Source organism: Macrobrachium nipponense, chromosome 23 (genome assembly GCF_015104395.2).
Source record: "Macrobrachium nipponense isolate FS-2020 chromosome 23, ASM1510439v2, whole genome shotgun sequence".
NCBI classification, from domain to species: domain Eukaryota; kingdom Metazoa; phylum Arthropoda; class Malacostraca; order Decapoda; family Palaemonidae; genus Macrobrachium; species Macrobrachium nipponense.
Genome location: NC_061090.1, coordinates 10,928,870 through 10,944,188, shown reverse-complemented (window position 1 = coordinate 10,944,188; position 15,319 = coordinate 10,928,870). Strand labels below are relative to the sequence as shown.

General features: G+C 38.2%; 1 protein-coding gene across 8 annotated transcripts in view; it reads left to right on the top strand.

Moving 5' to 3' along the window:
* Positions 1–4,805: 4,805 nt before the first annotated feature.
* Positions 4,806–15,319, top strand: part of LOC135198620 (glycerol-3-phosphate acyltransferase 3-like) — a 20,296-nt gene continuing 9,782 nt past the window's right edge. The window contains exons 1-5 of one of the 8 annotated variants that reach the window (XM_064226384.1): positions 4,806–4,931; positions 12,412–12,605; positions 12,739–13,034; positions 13,574–13,744; positions 15,009–15,257. In XM_064226384.1, coding sequence (XP_064082454.1) covers positions 12,763–13,034; positions 13,574–13,744; positions 15,009–15,257 — 692 coding nt within the window. In that variant the 5' untranslated portion in view covers positions 4,806–4,931; positions 12,412–12,605; positions 12,739–12,762. The other 7 variants (XM_064226394.1, XM_064226410.1, XM_064226402.1 and 4 more) reach the window with 7 other exon arrangements.

Genomic DNA, 15,319 nt, shown 5'->3' with positions numbered 1-15,319 from the left:
CAAAGAGCAGCCTGTAGGAGACCTTATTACAGGTAAGGGAAATTCATATATACAGCATGTGGGCGGAAGTATAATGTACAACCCAGGAGAGAGTAAAAATGGGTCGGCGACAGCCGATTTGTGTTTCTTTGGAGACATATAATCATAAATATAAAAGTATACAGAGTATGATGTTGCATGATTTATACAGTAGTGGAAAGCCCTCTGAACGCTCTTTTGAATGGATGTAAGAACAATACGACTGTATGAACATGTACAATAAATTTGGAGGAAAAGTGTTGTTGTTACACCCTTGTTTCCATTGACCACCACCCCAAATATCACAGTAGTAATGGGGGCACCCAGATGGGAACAGAGGGTTTTGGGTGGGGGAAAGCAAAAACGAGCAATAAACGGAAGATAATAACAACAGAACACAACAAAACCACAAGAAAACTACCTAACCTACCCTAAGGGAGGTTATTGTTACCTAGCGGGGCCTCCTGAAAAACATCCTGGTAATTTTTGTTCGAGAGTGACTTTGTGACAGTGGAAACATCAACAAAGAACTTAGAAAAAATGCATACTTACCATAATTTTATTACTTTTTTCCTCAGTTATTATGCATTTGAGCCGGCAATGTATTTAGAATAAAAGATCTTGCTTTAACATGTTTTACCCAAGAAAAATATAAATTACAACATAGGAGGTGGGTGGATTCTACTGAAAAATAACCCCAGAGTTATTAGCTGATAGTATAGCCCATGCACAAGGACAACTGAATTATAATCGTCTATGATTTTACAATTTTATTAAAAATATATAGTTCCTACTCTCATGTCTACGATTATAAATGAATATACAAATGGAAAGAGGGGGCTTTATCGCCCTTACGATAGCACAAAATATCATGTGGTCACGAGAGAACCTTCAAGAACAATCAAGAAAAGTGCTAAATCACAGAAAAAATTACTTCAGTTCTAATATTAAATGGCATTACGAACACAGAAATTCATAGCTTAAACATTGTCAACGATAGCTAGGATATACACTGATAAATTACTGGGACACATATCACTCACAATTGCCTTGTAGAAAAAAAAATATCACGCCTCAGCTGAAGCCTGCCATTGAATGTTCTGCCTCACCTGGGTGCGAGACTCCAAGAGGCGGGTCGCGCTCTTGCGAGCTAGTCATTTTTCGTATCATTGAACTTTACTACAAGAACTTACTACCTTTTGATTAGTAAAAATTTAAACAAACTAATAAACACGTAATCATTCCATTGTCCTCAAAACTACGAATCAATCATTTCTACAAGGATAATGCATTCTGATCAAGAACCATCAAGTTCCTAGGGGCCCAGGCAGAATTCAGTCATGGAAAAATAGTGCACTTATTTTTTTTCAACAAACAGTGTCCAGGCATCATTGATTTTCTTCCATAGGGCAGACCCATGGAACTATAAACATGGAATGGACATATGCGTATAAATGTATTGACGCTGGTTGTCAGTGAGCAGCTCCATAGGAAGGGGTGGAGATGACGCTGAAGTAAGCTAGTAAAGCATGGTCTTGCAGACGCTTTTTTTCAATCTGTTGTCCTAAATTTTAATAAACATAGGTTCATTGGAAAGCTCATGAAAACCCCTTTTAAATTCTTATAATCAAGCATGCAGAAAATACTGCGCTGCAGTGTTTTAAATAAAGATATCCACCTATGCATTTTACCTCGGTTTGCTTTTTTACTCTACTGGTTTCATGTCTTTGCCATGGGTTTGTGTAATAAATTTAGCACTAAAGCCTGTTGAACCCCTTATATTTACCTACTTTGCATTTTAATTAAGCACTACCTTGGTCTTGTCATAGAGTGACCTTAAGAGTCTCCGTTTTCAGTGACCTCTCCCCCGGCTACTGCTGTCCGGGAACTCATCCAGGAACTCCTGTAGGAGCCATACTTGTGGGGAAGGACAGAGCAGATGGCAGGAGCCCTGGGGCCTGTGGTGAGTGGGCAATAGAGGCAGGTTTCTGTGTCTAGGAGGCGTTGGTGGGCTACGTCCACTTGGAGCCCGTGATGGGCCAGGAAGTCTGTTCTGAGGAGGGGGGTTCTGACATCCTTCATGACGAAGGGCCAGGTGTAGGTCTGACTCAGGAATGCAATGGTCTGGGTCTTGATGCCATAGGAGCGATTGGGGGTCTCGTTGGCGGCTATGAGGGCGTTCCTCTACTGACGGTGGGAATACTGATTTTATGGCCCCGGTGTTGACCAGCATCCTGTGGCTGGAGATTGCAACTTTGATGTAGAACTCTCTGGGGTGGGTGATCTGGCTACTGCCCCTGCCAAGGAGGGTGGTATTGGGCGCCGCCTTCCTCATTTTTTGGAGCATTTCCTTGCCTTTTTCCGTATCTCTACGGGAAGGTACACCAGCCGATGTTCTGGCAGGGCTACGGGGGGTCCCTCCTCTAGAGGACTGCGTCGATCTCAATCTCTTCGGGGTCTTCCTGCTGCAGGTTTTTGGCCGAGGCGGGGAGGTGAGTTTCACAGCACAGGTGGCATTGTGGAACTTGTGCGTTCGTTCCACCAGGCTCTCCATCTCCATGTCGTCGGTGTCCTCGATCTGGCCGCATACTTGAGGAGCGAGTTGGCAGAGGAAGAGCTGCATCAGGATACTTACCTCCTTCCTGAGCCCCTGGGAGTCTCTCTCTGGCAGCAATACCAGGGCCTGTTGCTTGCGCCAGGCTAACCTCAGGTCGACCACCAGGTTGAAAATTTGGGTGGCTCTCTGGAACCGGGAGGGTGAGGATCCGGATCAGCTGCATCTTTGGGTTGTCGTAGGGGATCTCTCCAGATAGGGTGGACATCCATGGGGCAAGACGGTCGAATACGTCCTCCGGGAGAGCTGAGGCAACTAAGTCCAATTTGGTGCCCTCTGTGGTTATTCCATGGAGCCGAAACTGGATATCTGCACATTGGAGCCAGGTTGCAACATTCTACTGGGAGAAGGGCGGCAGTTTGACGGAGTGGGGCTCAGGTGGCGCGGCAGTTTGACGGAGGGGGGCTCAGGTGGCGCTGCAGTTTGACGAGAGTGGGGCTCAGGTGATGCAGCAGTTCGACGGAGTGGGGCTCAGGTGGCACGGCGGCGGCTCACAAGGGCGTGGATCAGGGCCCAGGTCAGGGCATCGAGGATCTACGGGGGCGTCTCCAAGTCCACCATCTCACCTTGCTACAGTCGATGGATGTCGTTAACTGCAGGCCAAACCGTAAGACAAAACACCAAAACTCTCCTGTAGGGGATGTGCCATTTTGGCGTTCCGGTCGACCGCAGATAGGAGCTTTCAGAGACCTAAACTAAGGCGCCGTAATAAGTCCACTAAAGTTCTCTGAAGGTAAGCAGCGGTAATTATTCCTTTAATTGCTGAGCCAAGACCGCTGATTCACCATCCTAAATCATGGAGGTCACCAGTTGTGAGGACTGGACGTAGACAAGGAGAATTGCTTACTACTTTATTGGTGGTTGTTGTTTTTAATTAAGCTGACCTTGTGTCAGCACGGGCTCTTGCTCACCGAGCAGCCCATAACTTTATTGGCCAGACAAGGACATATATAAGGAGGCTGTGCAGACAGAATTGTAGTGTCCATCACGCGTACATAGGAAGAAAGGTAGTGGACTCCCACTGTGATTGTGCTTTCTCGCACCTACAAATATACATATAATTAAGCGTACAGGATGTGTGAATTTATGATACATATATTGGCGGAAAGGTCGCAAACTACTCCACATTTTGTTATATGTAAAACAGAGGGATATACATTGGGAGGACGGACATTTCGGTGGAAATGTCGTCCTTACAGTATAATCCACAGGCCACAGCATATTGACATTGCACTGCAAACAAGACTCCATGAAAATGAATTTTTACGGCCTTGTTTCGTCCGAAATTTGTCAGCTCGAATTGGAATGTGAGATTTGAGATACTGGCTCATTTAAAGACAATGTATCAGTAAAATTGCATATTTTTATATTAATTTGAGCAGATGTAATTTTATTAATTTTTAGATTCAAACTGGAATTTAAATCATTAATATTATATCCTGTAATTGTAACTCAACACTTGATACCAAAGTAATCTTAAACGATAAATTGTTTTTTTTTTTTTTTTTTTTTTTTTTTTTTGTTTTTTTTTCAGAATAGACCTACGGTGGATCACTATATATATATTATATATATATATATATATATATATATATATATATATATATATATATATATATGGATAAAAAGCCCGATGCAGGCCTCTGGGTTTTGTTTAAGCAATTGACACTTGTGTCTGTTTGTCTGTCTGAAATGTATTGATATGGAAGTTATATCCTTAAGTTGTGTTTTGGTACCTAAGATCTAGGAGAAGAATCAAAGGAAGAAATTCCGACGGCCGTAGCATTAGTCTGACGCAATCCACGCGACCTGGTCAGGTGGATAACGTTACCTTGCTCTGATAATCCGGATGCTGGTTCGAATCCTGTCATGGACTTGAAGTCTTCATTTTGTTTGTGATTTGGATCTTTGGATCTGTAGTATCAAGCGTATCCAAGAAAGTATGTATAAAGAAATCGAAAAGCATCATGATCATGATAATAAGGAAATATAGAAAACCGAGTATGTAAATCTACGACGTGACGTGAAATCTTTCATGCAATATTACTTCTGGGAGAGAGGTAGCTTATCAAATGCTCTCTCTCTCTCTCTCTCTCTCTCTCTCTCTCTCTCTCTCTCTCTCTCTCTCTCTCTCTCTCTCTCTCTCTCTCCTTAGCTTATCAGCATGCGTACTTAATTATCAGGCACACTGTGGAGGTACACGAGTTGAGTCGAGTAAGACAGTTTGTTGTCAATTTCGGAGCATCTTCGTCACCGTTGGACCAGAAATTCCTTTTCCTTTGACAGATCTCGACGGCAGGTGAGATGATAAAATTCCTCATTTGCTGCTTGGTTTTTTCCCGTCTTTAAACATTCTTTTTTTTTTTAATCCCACGTAAATTAAGTACGTCTCAACCATTGTAACTAAAACAACGTGCTTCAAGTGTGCAAGTTCATGCGCACTCGCCAAGAAATTGCTTCCAACCGTCGAAACTGGTTTTGAGGCAACCCGGCTGAGGTTACATAAACCTCCTACTCTTCTTCTTTTTCTTCTTGCATTTAATCTCCTTGCAGAACAGTCGGAAGGTTTTTAGCTTCAAACATCTAGGTGCCAGTGTGTGTGCGATATAGGTACCAGCAGGTGATTCCCTAAGGCTTGTGCTCAGTACTCCCATCAGCCTTTTCTGCACACATTCAGTGTCTCGAGTGCATTTTAGTTATTACATGGATCAGTTGTGTCTGCACAGCTGCAAGAGAACTTCGATATATTGCGGTTGGTGCCCGTCAGTTATGGAACGAATAAAATCTCTCAAATGGGATAGGACCTATTAAGCTTTTAACATGATTTTTTTCCAGTGACAATCACAAAAAAAAAATTCATTTTTGCTGTTTGTTTTTCATTCGTATTTATTTTATATTTTTATCATGTATATGCTGCATTTCAATTAAGTTTTCTCCTTAAGTTTGTGGCAGTGTGAGTTAATGAGCTTGTTGATGTTATTTTAAGGCTATTAGGATTATTACGGATAATGGAGAACATGAAAAACAACAGCAAAACAACTACATGTTGCTTTTCTTACAGCACTATGTATTTTCCGCATGTACAGCAATCCGTGACTGCTTTATATATATATATATATATTTATATACTATATATATATATATATATATATCTATATATATATATATATATATATATATATATATATATAGATATATATCGTATATGTGTGTGCGTGTGTATAAAAAACAAAAGAGAGAAGTCTCTTAATGTATTCATCAAGATAAAAGCGATTTAGTGCACATGTCGACCTAATGTCTCAGAATATTGATTTGACTGGAATACCCTAGGGGAAAAAGTACTGAATTTAGAGATGCATGGTATCTCTGTTTAAGGGAAAGGAATTTAATTGTCAGTTTAAAATACTTACTAGAATACGAAACAGGGTCAGTTTATCAAACGCAATTAGTTGTAGATAGTATCCATTCGTTTTTTATTAGGACTCAAAGCTGAGCCAGCTAAGTCCTTCTTGGCTAACGGCATCTTTTCGCTGCTAAGCTTTGGAATTCCCTCTCTGCTTCTGTTTGTGCTCGAATCTAAACTTTTCTTCCTTGAGGAGGCTGGGGGAGGTCTGTCTCTTCCTGTTCGGTTATACCTACTAAAACCGTATTACCTTTTCTATGACTTTAGAATGGCACTAGGTTAGCTATAAAATTGACTTGTGCGAAAGTAAAAAAAAAAAAAAAAAAAAAATTAAGGCACCATTTATGAAATCTTTTGAGTCATTATCAAGCTACCGTTTCGTGCTTTGGTTTCATGTTACCCAAGGTTACTTACTTCTCTCTCTCTCTCTCTCTCTCTCTCTCTCTCTCTCAGATTGTCCTTGTTGATAAGCAAAACCATACTGTCCCCACAAGCGATAGGTGCTGCATGTGATCCCGGGTGAGTACGAAGCAGTCTGGGCTAGTTACATGACTTCCCTATCTGCGTTTTTTACACTCAAACAGTGAATGGCGTACCTGGCGGGCAGCCAGTTGTAGTGGGTCGCAGTCATGGTTGGCAAGAGGCCGAAAAAAAGGAACTGGGTCGATAAGGGATTGGTTAACATATGCAACTCCCACATCCTAATTTAAAAACAAGAAAGCCTCGACTAGATCATTCTTGCCCAACTGTGGTAGGAGCATCTCTCTCTCTCTCTCTCTCTCTCTCTCTCTCTCTCTCTCTCTCTCTCTCTCTCTCTCTCTCTCTCTCTCATCTACAACTACTCATAAACAAATTAATATGGCCATGTAAATGCTATTTATGAGCGTACAATCATGAGCTACATAGTTCAACAAGGCACTGCTGATCTTTTGGAATGGAAGATAAACAATCTCTGGAGAGGCGAGGAATAGAGTCATCAGATAAGACCTGTGATTATTCTGTAAACATTGAAATTTCAACTTTATCAGTTTAACCCGTAGCATAATCATGTACGTTTATGAATATTGTAGTTTTGCCGGACGTTTTATTGTTTCTTGCCAGTAACCGAGTTGTACACGGTATGTTTCGCATTCCCTTCTGCCCTGAATGTAACCCACCATAGTGGACTCACTGCTAAGAACCTAATCACTTTTTTAGGTTTATAGGGCCACAGTGGGGTCTTCTATCGCGCCTTACTACCCCGGGTAAGGCGTCTTAGCCAGCTAGTAGACCTCAAAATAGGCGCGTGTACACACACACACACATATATATATATAGATATATATTATATATATATATATATATATGTATGTATGTATATATACATGTGTTTGAGCGCGCTCTTTGTAACCACCGCAACACGTTATTTCAAGATGCTAATTAGTAATTAGTCAACTGTTCCTTCTATATCTATTCATCAAGTGTAAATCTTTTTTCCAACCGTCTGCATGCTCGTTTGTACTGTCAACTTAGATCATTAAGTGTAAATTTCTACTTCTGTCCAGGTTATAAAATATAAATTTCCTACCTGTGTATCATTCCTCGTCTGAGAGATATATAGGAAAACTTAATATGGAACCGGCCAAGCTTTACCCACGTGTTCGGGTTTTCCAATGAGTAATCATCATTTCCTCTGTAGAACAATTCGCCTAAATACTTTGCATTTTCCCTTACTGAGCTGGATAATTGCTCCCTGAAGAATACAGTAATTACTGAACGATGCTTTTCAAAGAGTCTTTTTGAAATTTCACGAAAAATTGTCTCATTCCCCGTTATTTCATAGCTGTTTGTCAGTCAGTTTTTCTGTGTCGAAAGGCGTTCCATGAAATCATTTTATTCCTCAAGATGGTGCGAGCAGGCGTTTAATGAGTATTACTATACTGCCTAAAGATGGTAGCCCATCGACAGAACTTTTTATATGCAAAAAAAAAAAAAAAAAATATCAAGGAATATAAATCGAATAATAAAATAGACCTTTACCCTAAATTACAAAAAAAATGTTATGCGAATTATAAGAAAAAGGAAAGCCATTAAGTGTTTAATAATATTAATGAAAACGATTTGTTGATAAGTTTCTTATGCAAGGGACTGTTCTCTTGGGACTTAACTCTGCTGACGTCAGGATGAAGTGATTCTATAAAACGAAATTTAACGAACGTATTAGCACTGCTTAAATTAGGACTGTTCCTAGTGAGATGTTAGTATATTGTACACCTGTTCTCATCCTATGAGACGTTGTATCGGTCAACTGCACTGTACATATTTGGTAATGAATACTATGCCAGTATGTAGAAGGAACGCTACCTGAATGTGATTAGTTACTCTCCCAAGGACTGTGTTGCCAACCAAGATAACTGTTTGCTTCGCCTTGCAGAGACTTGGTAATTAGGTATTAAGAAGAGGTGACTTCATGTAATGCATGAGGTATATATTGCATTACCACTGTATTTCAGATTTTTTTCTTGCACCGGCTTGGCGTAATTTGTCATGCAACATGATCAGTTTTCTTCATACTACCATAGTCTCTCTAATATAGTACCTATGAATTTTTCATAGATCTGTTTTCCTAATTTTATTGTTTCTTCAAAAACTGCAAAGCTTCATTTTGTCTTCACTGCTGTTCCCTGAGACTACTGCATTTCCAAGACTCGCACCAGAACTACACTCACAGAGTATATACAGCCTTAGTTAGGCAGGTAGACGAAAAGTCGCAATGAATGTAATTTTTAATCATTTTTTTTAAGCCTCCAAGGTAAAATCAACCAAGAATTGAATCTGGAGCTCTCTTTGATCTTGTGCCTCCAGAGACTTTGGTTCTCGGTAATTTCCTAATCACATACTTTGCACGCATACAGGACATGTTTTACAGTCTAGGGTAGAACAAAGGAACTTCCCAACTAAGGATTTTACGTCTTTCTGCTGTCACGAGTCGGAGGGCTGTTAAAGGTATTTAACTGTCTAAGTAGCTTTATTTTCATGCGGAGGCAAAGAGATAAGTGGATAAAAACCGTTTTTTAAACGATGGAGTGCTTTGAAAAATCTCTAAACATTAAAACCAAGTCATTTTAATGCTAATTGGTGTCGTAGATTCGGAGGTACTGCAGTCTTGAGGGTTACAGTTTACTGCTGCGTCTCAAGGTCGAGAGAATGTTAAGGTGATTTTTTACTGTTGGAAATCAACTACTAAAGAGGCGTCCGTGCAATGTTGGCTCTTCAGTGCAAGAATAACGCTGAGATTGTCGCCAGACAATTTGATAAGTTAATCTGCTTCTCCTCCAGCTGACGTTTGCTCCTTTGGTGTGATATCTTTTATCTCTGAACAAACTAGTTCAAACAAGAAATATGTTCTGTCAGTATCTCACTTCAGTTGCGTTGATGATAAGAACCCCATAGGGATTATCGTGTTCTATGTCATGGTTTTGTGTGTGTGTGTGTTTATCAATTACCTCAGAACGTTACGAAATTTAGGCTAAATGTCAGTTATATATATATATTTTAAATATGTGGGTCTAGAGGCCTCGCATCTGAAAGAAAAATATTATCATCGAGCAACAAACGCGAAAAGTTGCTGGGAAATAGTTGTGGGTCACACTGAGGTCCAAGAATTTCGGCGAGTTTTTAGAATAGACATTGAAAATTTTGCGTGTGTGGGATATATTGAATGAGGGAATGTTTTAACTAAATTAGACAAAATTCTCCATAGTAATGCTAACACTGACCCCCCCCCCCCCACCACCACTACCCTGCCCAATGGAATATCATTAATAGACATGCACCTATAGATATAATTTTGTATATGTATCTATATATATATGTGTGTGTGTATCTATAGAAATAATTTACATATATTTATTATATATACTCTACCACTAGTATTTGCAAGGGATACGTACCACAAACCCCTGCTAATAGCTGAAATCTGTGAATACTTGACACTCCTCTAAAAATGCTCATTACTGCATATTTTGATAGTTCAAACACCAAAAAAAAAACTTTAAAATGCTTATACCTGAGTATTTTAATAGTTTTATCACAAGAACATATATTTAGTCATGATAATGTAGTAATTATTGAATATTTAGCTATGAAAAATGTAGTGAATAGGCAAATTTTCCACGAATAATGTGGATACACATTCCACTGAAAAAAACAGAAATAGGTGAAGCCGGAAATACAGAACCACTGTACATATACCTACATTGATATATATATATATATATAATATAATATAAATATATAATATATATTTATATAGATATAATATAATTTTATATATTTATTTATTTTATAATAGATATATATATATATATATATTATATATATATAAATATATATTATATATAAATATATAGATATATATTATATATATATATATTAATTTATATAATTTATATATATATATAATTATCAATTATTTCTATAAGTGCATGAATGTGAATGATATTCTGGGGTGGGGTCAGTGTTTGCATTACATTGAAGAATTTTGTCTAATTTAGTTAAACTTATTCAATTATATCCCATATATATATAAGGTGTGATATATATATATAATATATATAGATATATATATATATATATATATAATACACACACACACACACACACACTATACGAATCTAGTGTCATATTCAGTTGCATAGAGGGAAATTCCACAATGATATGAATTGTCTGGAACAGGGGTGGAAACCTTTTTAAACGCATTCCCAAATCGGCCAAATCTTTGATAGAATTTGTTCATTTGCAACCAAATTTTCCACGGAAGGTATCATTAATGGGTGTCTTTCAAGTTTTGGTATAATTTGTCTGTTAGTCTTTGTGTGTAATAATAGTTGCCATATACATCCGTACAATTTAAATATGCTATATTTAGCACCAGTAAAATATGCAACAGTAATTGGATTTTTATCAGATAAATTAGCCATTATTTTTTCATTTGTTTTCTATTACTTCATTATATCCAGTCTCATAATCGTCTCATTGACTAAAACACTGTAAAAGTGTATAATATTAAAATATTCTTACATGAATTTAAATACCTTATAAATGATGCATAAAAACTACATAGGAAATTTAAAGTTAATTTACTTACAAAACTAGATATTACATTGAGCAGAGTGAATCTCTAACATCTTTAACTCAGAAACATCAAATCAGAACAAGAGAAAAGAAAAGTTTGTGACCACTACTTATTTACTTCTGCTGTTGCATTATTGAAGAAAGATACCAGGTTTATATTTTGTAACTTCGACAGATATACGCATGTGCTACTATACTCTGTTTTTTTTATCTTTCCATCCGCCTGTGGTGTTTTTGTATGGTAACACTGCGTTCTGGGCTTTAGATAGTTACGCTATGTGTAAGTTTTAGGTAAATAAAAGGATATCTGGGTGTACATTTGCAACTGAAAAGTGTTTTAATAATTGACTGTATGCGAATTACACCGTTGATATTCGAAATAGGATGTTATTTAAAGCCTGGGACGCAGTGTTACCATGCGCAAACACCACAGGCGGATGGGCAGATGGAAAAAAACGGAGTATAGTTGCCTACATAAGGCTCCTTCTGCTATTACGAAACATTTAAAGTTCGTCACTGAGAACAGCGATTCACAGGAAATTGTGGAAGGAAAAAAAATAGATATTAACGCTGTTGGAAGTATTTTAAAACAAAATGCTCGTGAAGAGTATTCCATTCCAATTCCTTATCTCGTATTCTGCATTTCTCTCTGTAGTCAACCAATTTCCCTCTTCCAAATAGCTGCTTAATTTCAGTCGGATGCTTTTCAAAATCATCTATATAAGCTCATCCAGTTTAAGCTGTTTGGAACTCAGTGGATTGTGCGGTCATTTTTAATTCCCAGAACTTAGCAAATCCTGCAGAGAATTACTCAACAGTTGACACAGGATATTTAAAAAGAATTATTTAAAGACGTTTGTGGCAAATCCTGTAGAGAATTACTCAACAGTTGACACAGGGTATTTAAAAAGAATTATTTAAAGTCGTTTGTGGTATGTTGTCATCCTTTGGGAGATCATGATGTAATAACTGAACAGGAAAGCAACGAGTTTCCTTCTTTTTACTTACTCTCCTTCCCCCTTAACCAAGGCAGCATGTGATTGCTGTATAAAAGAAATTTTGGATTTATCTATTAATTGTATTTTTTGAATGGAGCCTCTGGTTTTGCAGGCCAGAAAGAAGGGGTTAGAAGGACACTTTTGACAAGGTTGCCAGAGGGTTGCTAACAGTATTTCAGTCCACACTTTTTCTGTCTGACCTCAGATATTAAAAACTACTGAGGCTAGAGGGCTGCAAATTGATATGTTTTATTTTGTTTAAGGTTAAAGTTAGCCATGATCGAGAGTCTGGCACCGCTATAGGGGCCAACAACACAGGCCACCACCAGGCCATGGCTGAAAGTCTCATGGGCTGCAGCTGAAGAAATTACACTCAAGGGGAATTAAAACTGCCCTGGCCAGGTTTTGAACCTGACCTATGGTTTAGATAGTGAGGAACAGATGACTTGACTGAATGGTAAATGAGAAATATTGAATGTAATAGTAAAATACATGTGGGATTAAGAGTTGAAATTAAAATATAATAAAAAAGCAAAAAATATGGACGAAAATAGGAAATATATATTTACAGACAAGACATTCATTTTCAGACCTAGGAAAAGGGAGAAAAAAAAATGATGATGGACAGCTTTCCCAAAATTCTGAAACATGTGACAGATTACCAGCTGTTGGTTTGGGAAACACTGAGACCGGTCATCCTTGGCGGTCAAGTCTTGGCTTTGACCTACTTCTTCCTGGCGGCCACGATAGGCGGAAGGCTCAAGCTGCGCAAGAAGTACATTGACCTGCTGGACCACGTTTTCAATTTTGCCAGTTTCACCCTGTCCGAGAGTCCCCAGGAGGACGATGACGAGGAATTGGCTTCACTGGAGGAGAATGATGAAGGGTATGTGACTCCTGTCTGCTCCCTTCTTAGTCTCTTCTCTTTCTGTGGGCCAATAATTCAAATTTCTTTCGACTCAGCATTGATTCCTGATGAATATTGGGTATATAAAAGCTTTACTATTAGTTTTTCCATCATGAGTTTTTCATTGTACGCCCTCCTTCATGGAGTGTTCTTTTGATATTGTAATGCAGAAAAATTAAAATACAAAGTGGATAATTATCAATTAGAGAAATTTTTTTTACTGCTCCTCTTGTGCACAAATTTAATTCTCAGTAGAATCCTTCTAAATGAAAGATCATCAGATTGGCCTTTCACCATCTACACATAGGCAAGATCTTTAGAGATCGGTAGTTAATATGCCCTATCCAGTCCTATTTGGTGGAGTTTGGGGATTGAAACAGAATACTATAGGAATCATTATTAAGTGTTTGAAATAATGATTGGGAGTTTTCTGCCGCAAATCCAGACAGTGAAACATTTTTGTCTGATTGAACAGTTTAATTCTATAAACTGGCATCACTATTTTTTGTCTTTTACAGGGTCGTCATATCATCAGAATCACCTTCAGCTGGTTCAGTTTCAGCAACTGGATCCTTTAGCTTTCAAGATGCTATCCCATACATTACAGCTGGGATGAGGGCTGTGGTCCAGGATTGTGTGCTCACAAGCTTTACGAAGCCTGAGCTTCATACCTGGAACATGCTCTCGAGGTAAAGGTATTGAATAAAGTTTACTATCTGAAATTTATACTGCTCTACACTTTCAACCCTTAATGGATGGATAGCCTCATATGAGTAGGTCTCAGTTTACCCTGAAGCTCTTTACAGCCTTAGAGAGGACACTTGGCGTTGTTAGGAGACCATGGTTAGATTTTATTTGTTTGATATACCACCCATAGCTGGGAGGAACACAGATCAGTCATCCTCATCTTTCTCATGAATATAAACCTAATGTGCTTTGTGATTGTACAGTGTTGAGTTTTATGTCGTGCATTACAAATCTTTTATTTTCTGAAAGATCCTTTGGTTATGGATAATAATTCAACTATATATATTTTTTAGCCGCTAGACTCCAGAAGAGATGGTGCATCATAGTTTTCTCTTTTCCACTTCTTTCTGTCGTCAACCTCTCTCTCCTAATTTGCAATTCTGGCTATTTATGACTGTGAGTTTCCATGTAATAGGTTGTTTTTACAAAATTGTTAATTGATAATTTTAGTTTGCTCCTTCCTCCCTCACTCTTCAGATGGAAGTACTATGCGCACTTTGAACTTGCAGTACTCAACATGCATTCAAGATACCTTCTTGAAATGTGTTCCTACATTTCAAAGTTAATAGAATCTGGTTTTAGAAGTTTGCAGTATCTAACTTTCTTTGTAAGTAAACTGGATGAATGTGTGTAACTTTTTTCAGAATTAAACTTGTGTGTTTGAAAAGTTACAGTTTCAGTATAGAACCTACTGACTGTACAGGTAGGTAACCCCTGATGTAGGTTTTACTGAATTCAAGAATCTTGTGATTTGTTGATGTCAAGATTTCAGCAGTGATTTCCCTATTGTGCTCAACTTCTGTTTTCACCAATTTAGCATCTTGATAAAAGCTTAAGATATAAGGTGCTTTAAGATGCTGTCATAAGACACAAACATGCTAAAGGATTAATCTTTAAATATATGCCATGAAATTCCAACCATATCCTGAACTAGACCCAACATAAATTTGTAAATGCACATTTAAGTACTGTTCCTCTTTAATGTAATGTGAGTCTTTTGTTTGCAAAAAGAAAAAAAAGTCAGTCTAGAAAACCTGATGATAATGTATCAGTGATGATTATTTACATATTCATGACACCAGTCATATTACAGCCGAAATGCAGAGGCTAGAACTTGAAAACTATCTTTGCCAGTGAATATGAAAAACAAGTACTATACATTGAGGAAACAGATTCGTGAAAACCTTACCTATTGAATCTTTGCAGAACTATCCGTCGAAGGAACCTCAGGCAAAGTCCTTCTCTGATAGCATTTTGGCTGGTTGGTTTCATCATCAGATGGGCTATTCTGATGCCTGTGAGAGTTTTCCTCTTCGTCATCAGCCTTCCAACCCTCGTAGTCCTCTGCCTGGCTGTTGGTTTACTTCCTGACTCCAAGATAAAGAAGAAGATCAATGCTCAAGCTGTCATGTGGTCATTTGATTTTGTAGCAGGATCTCTCTCTGTCGTAGCAAGGTACAGTAGTAATATCCAGGAATTCCACAACACATATTGGGCTGTATCTCTTACTTTCTCAT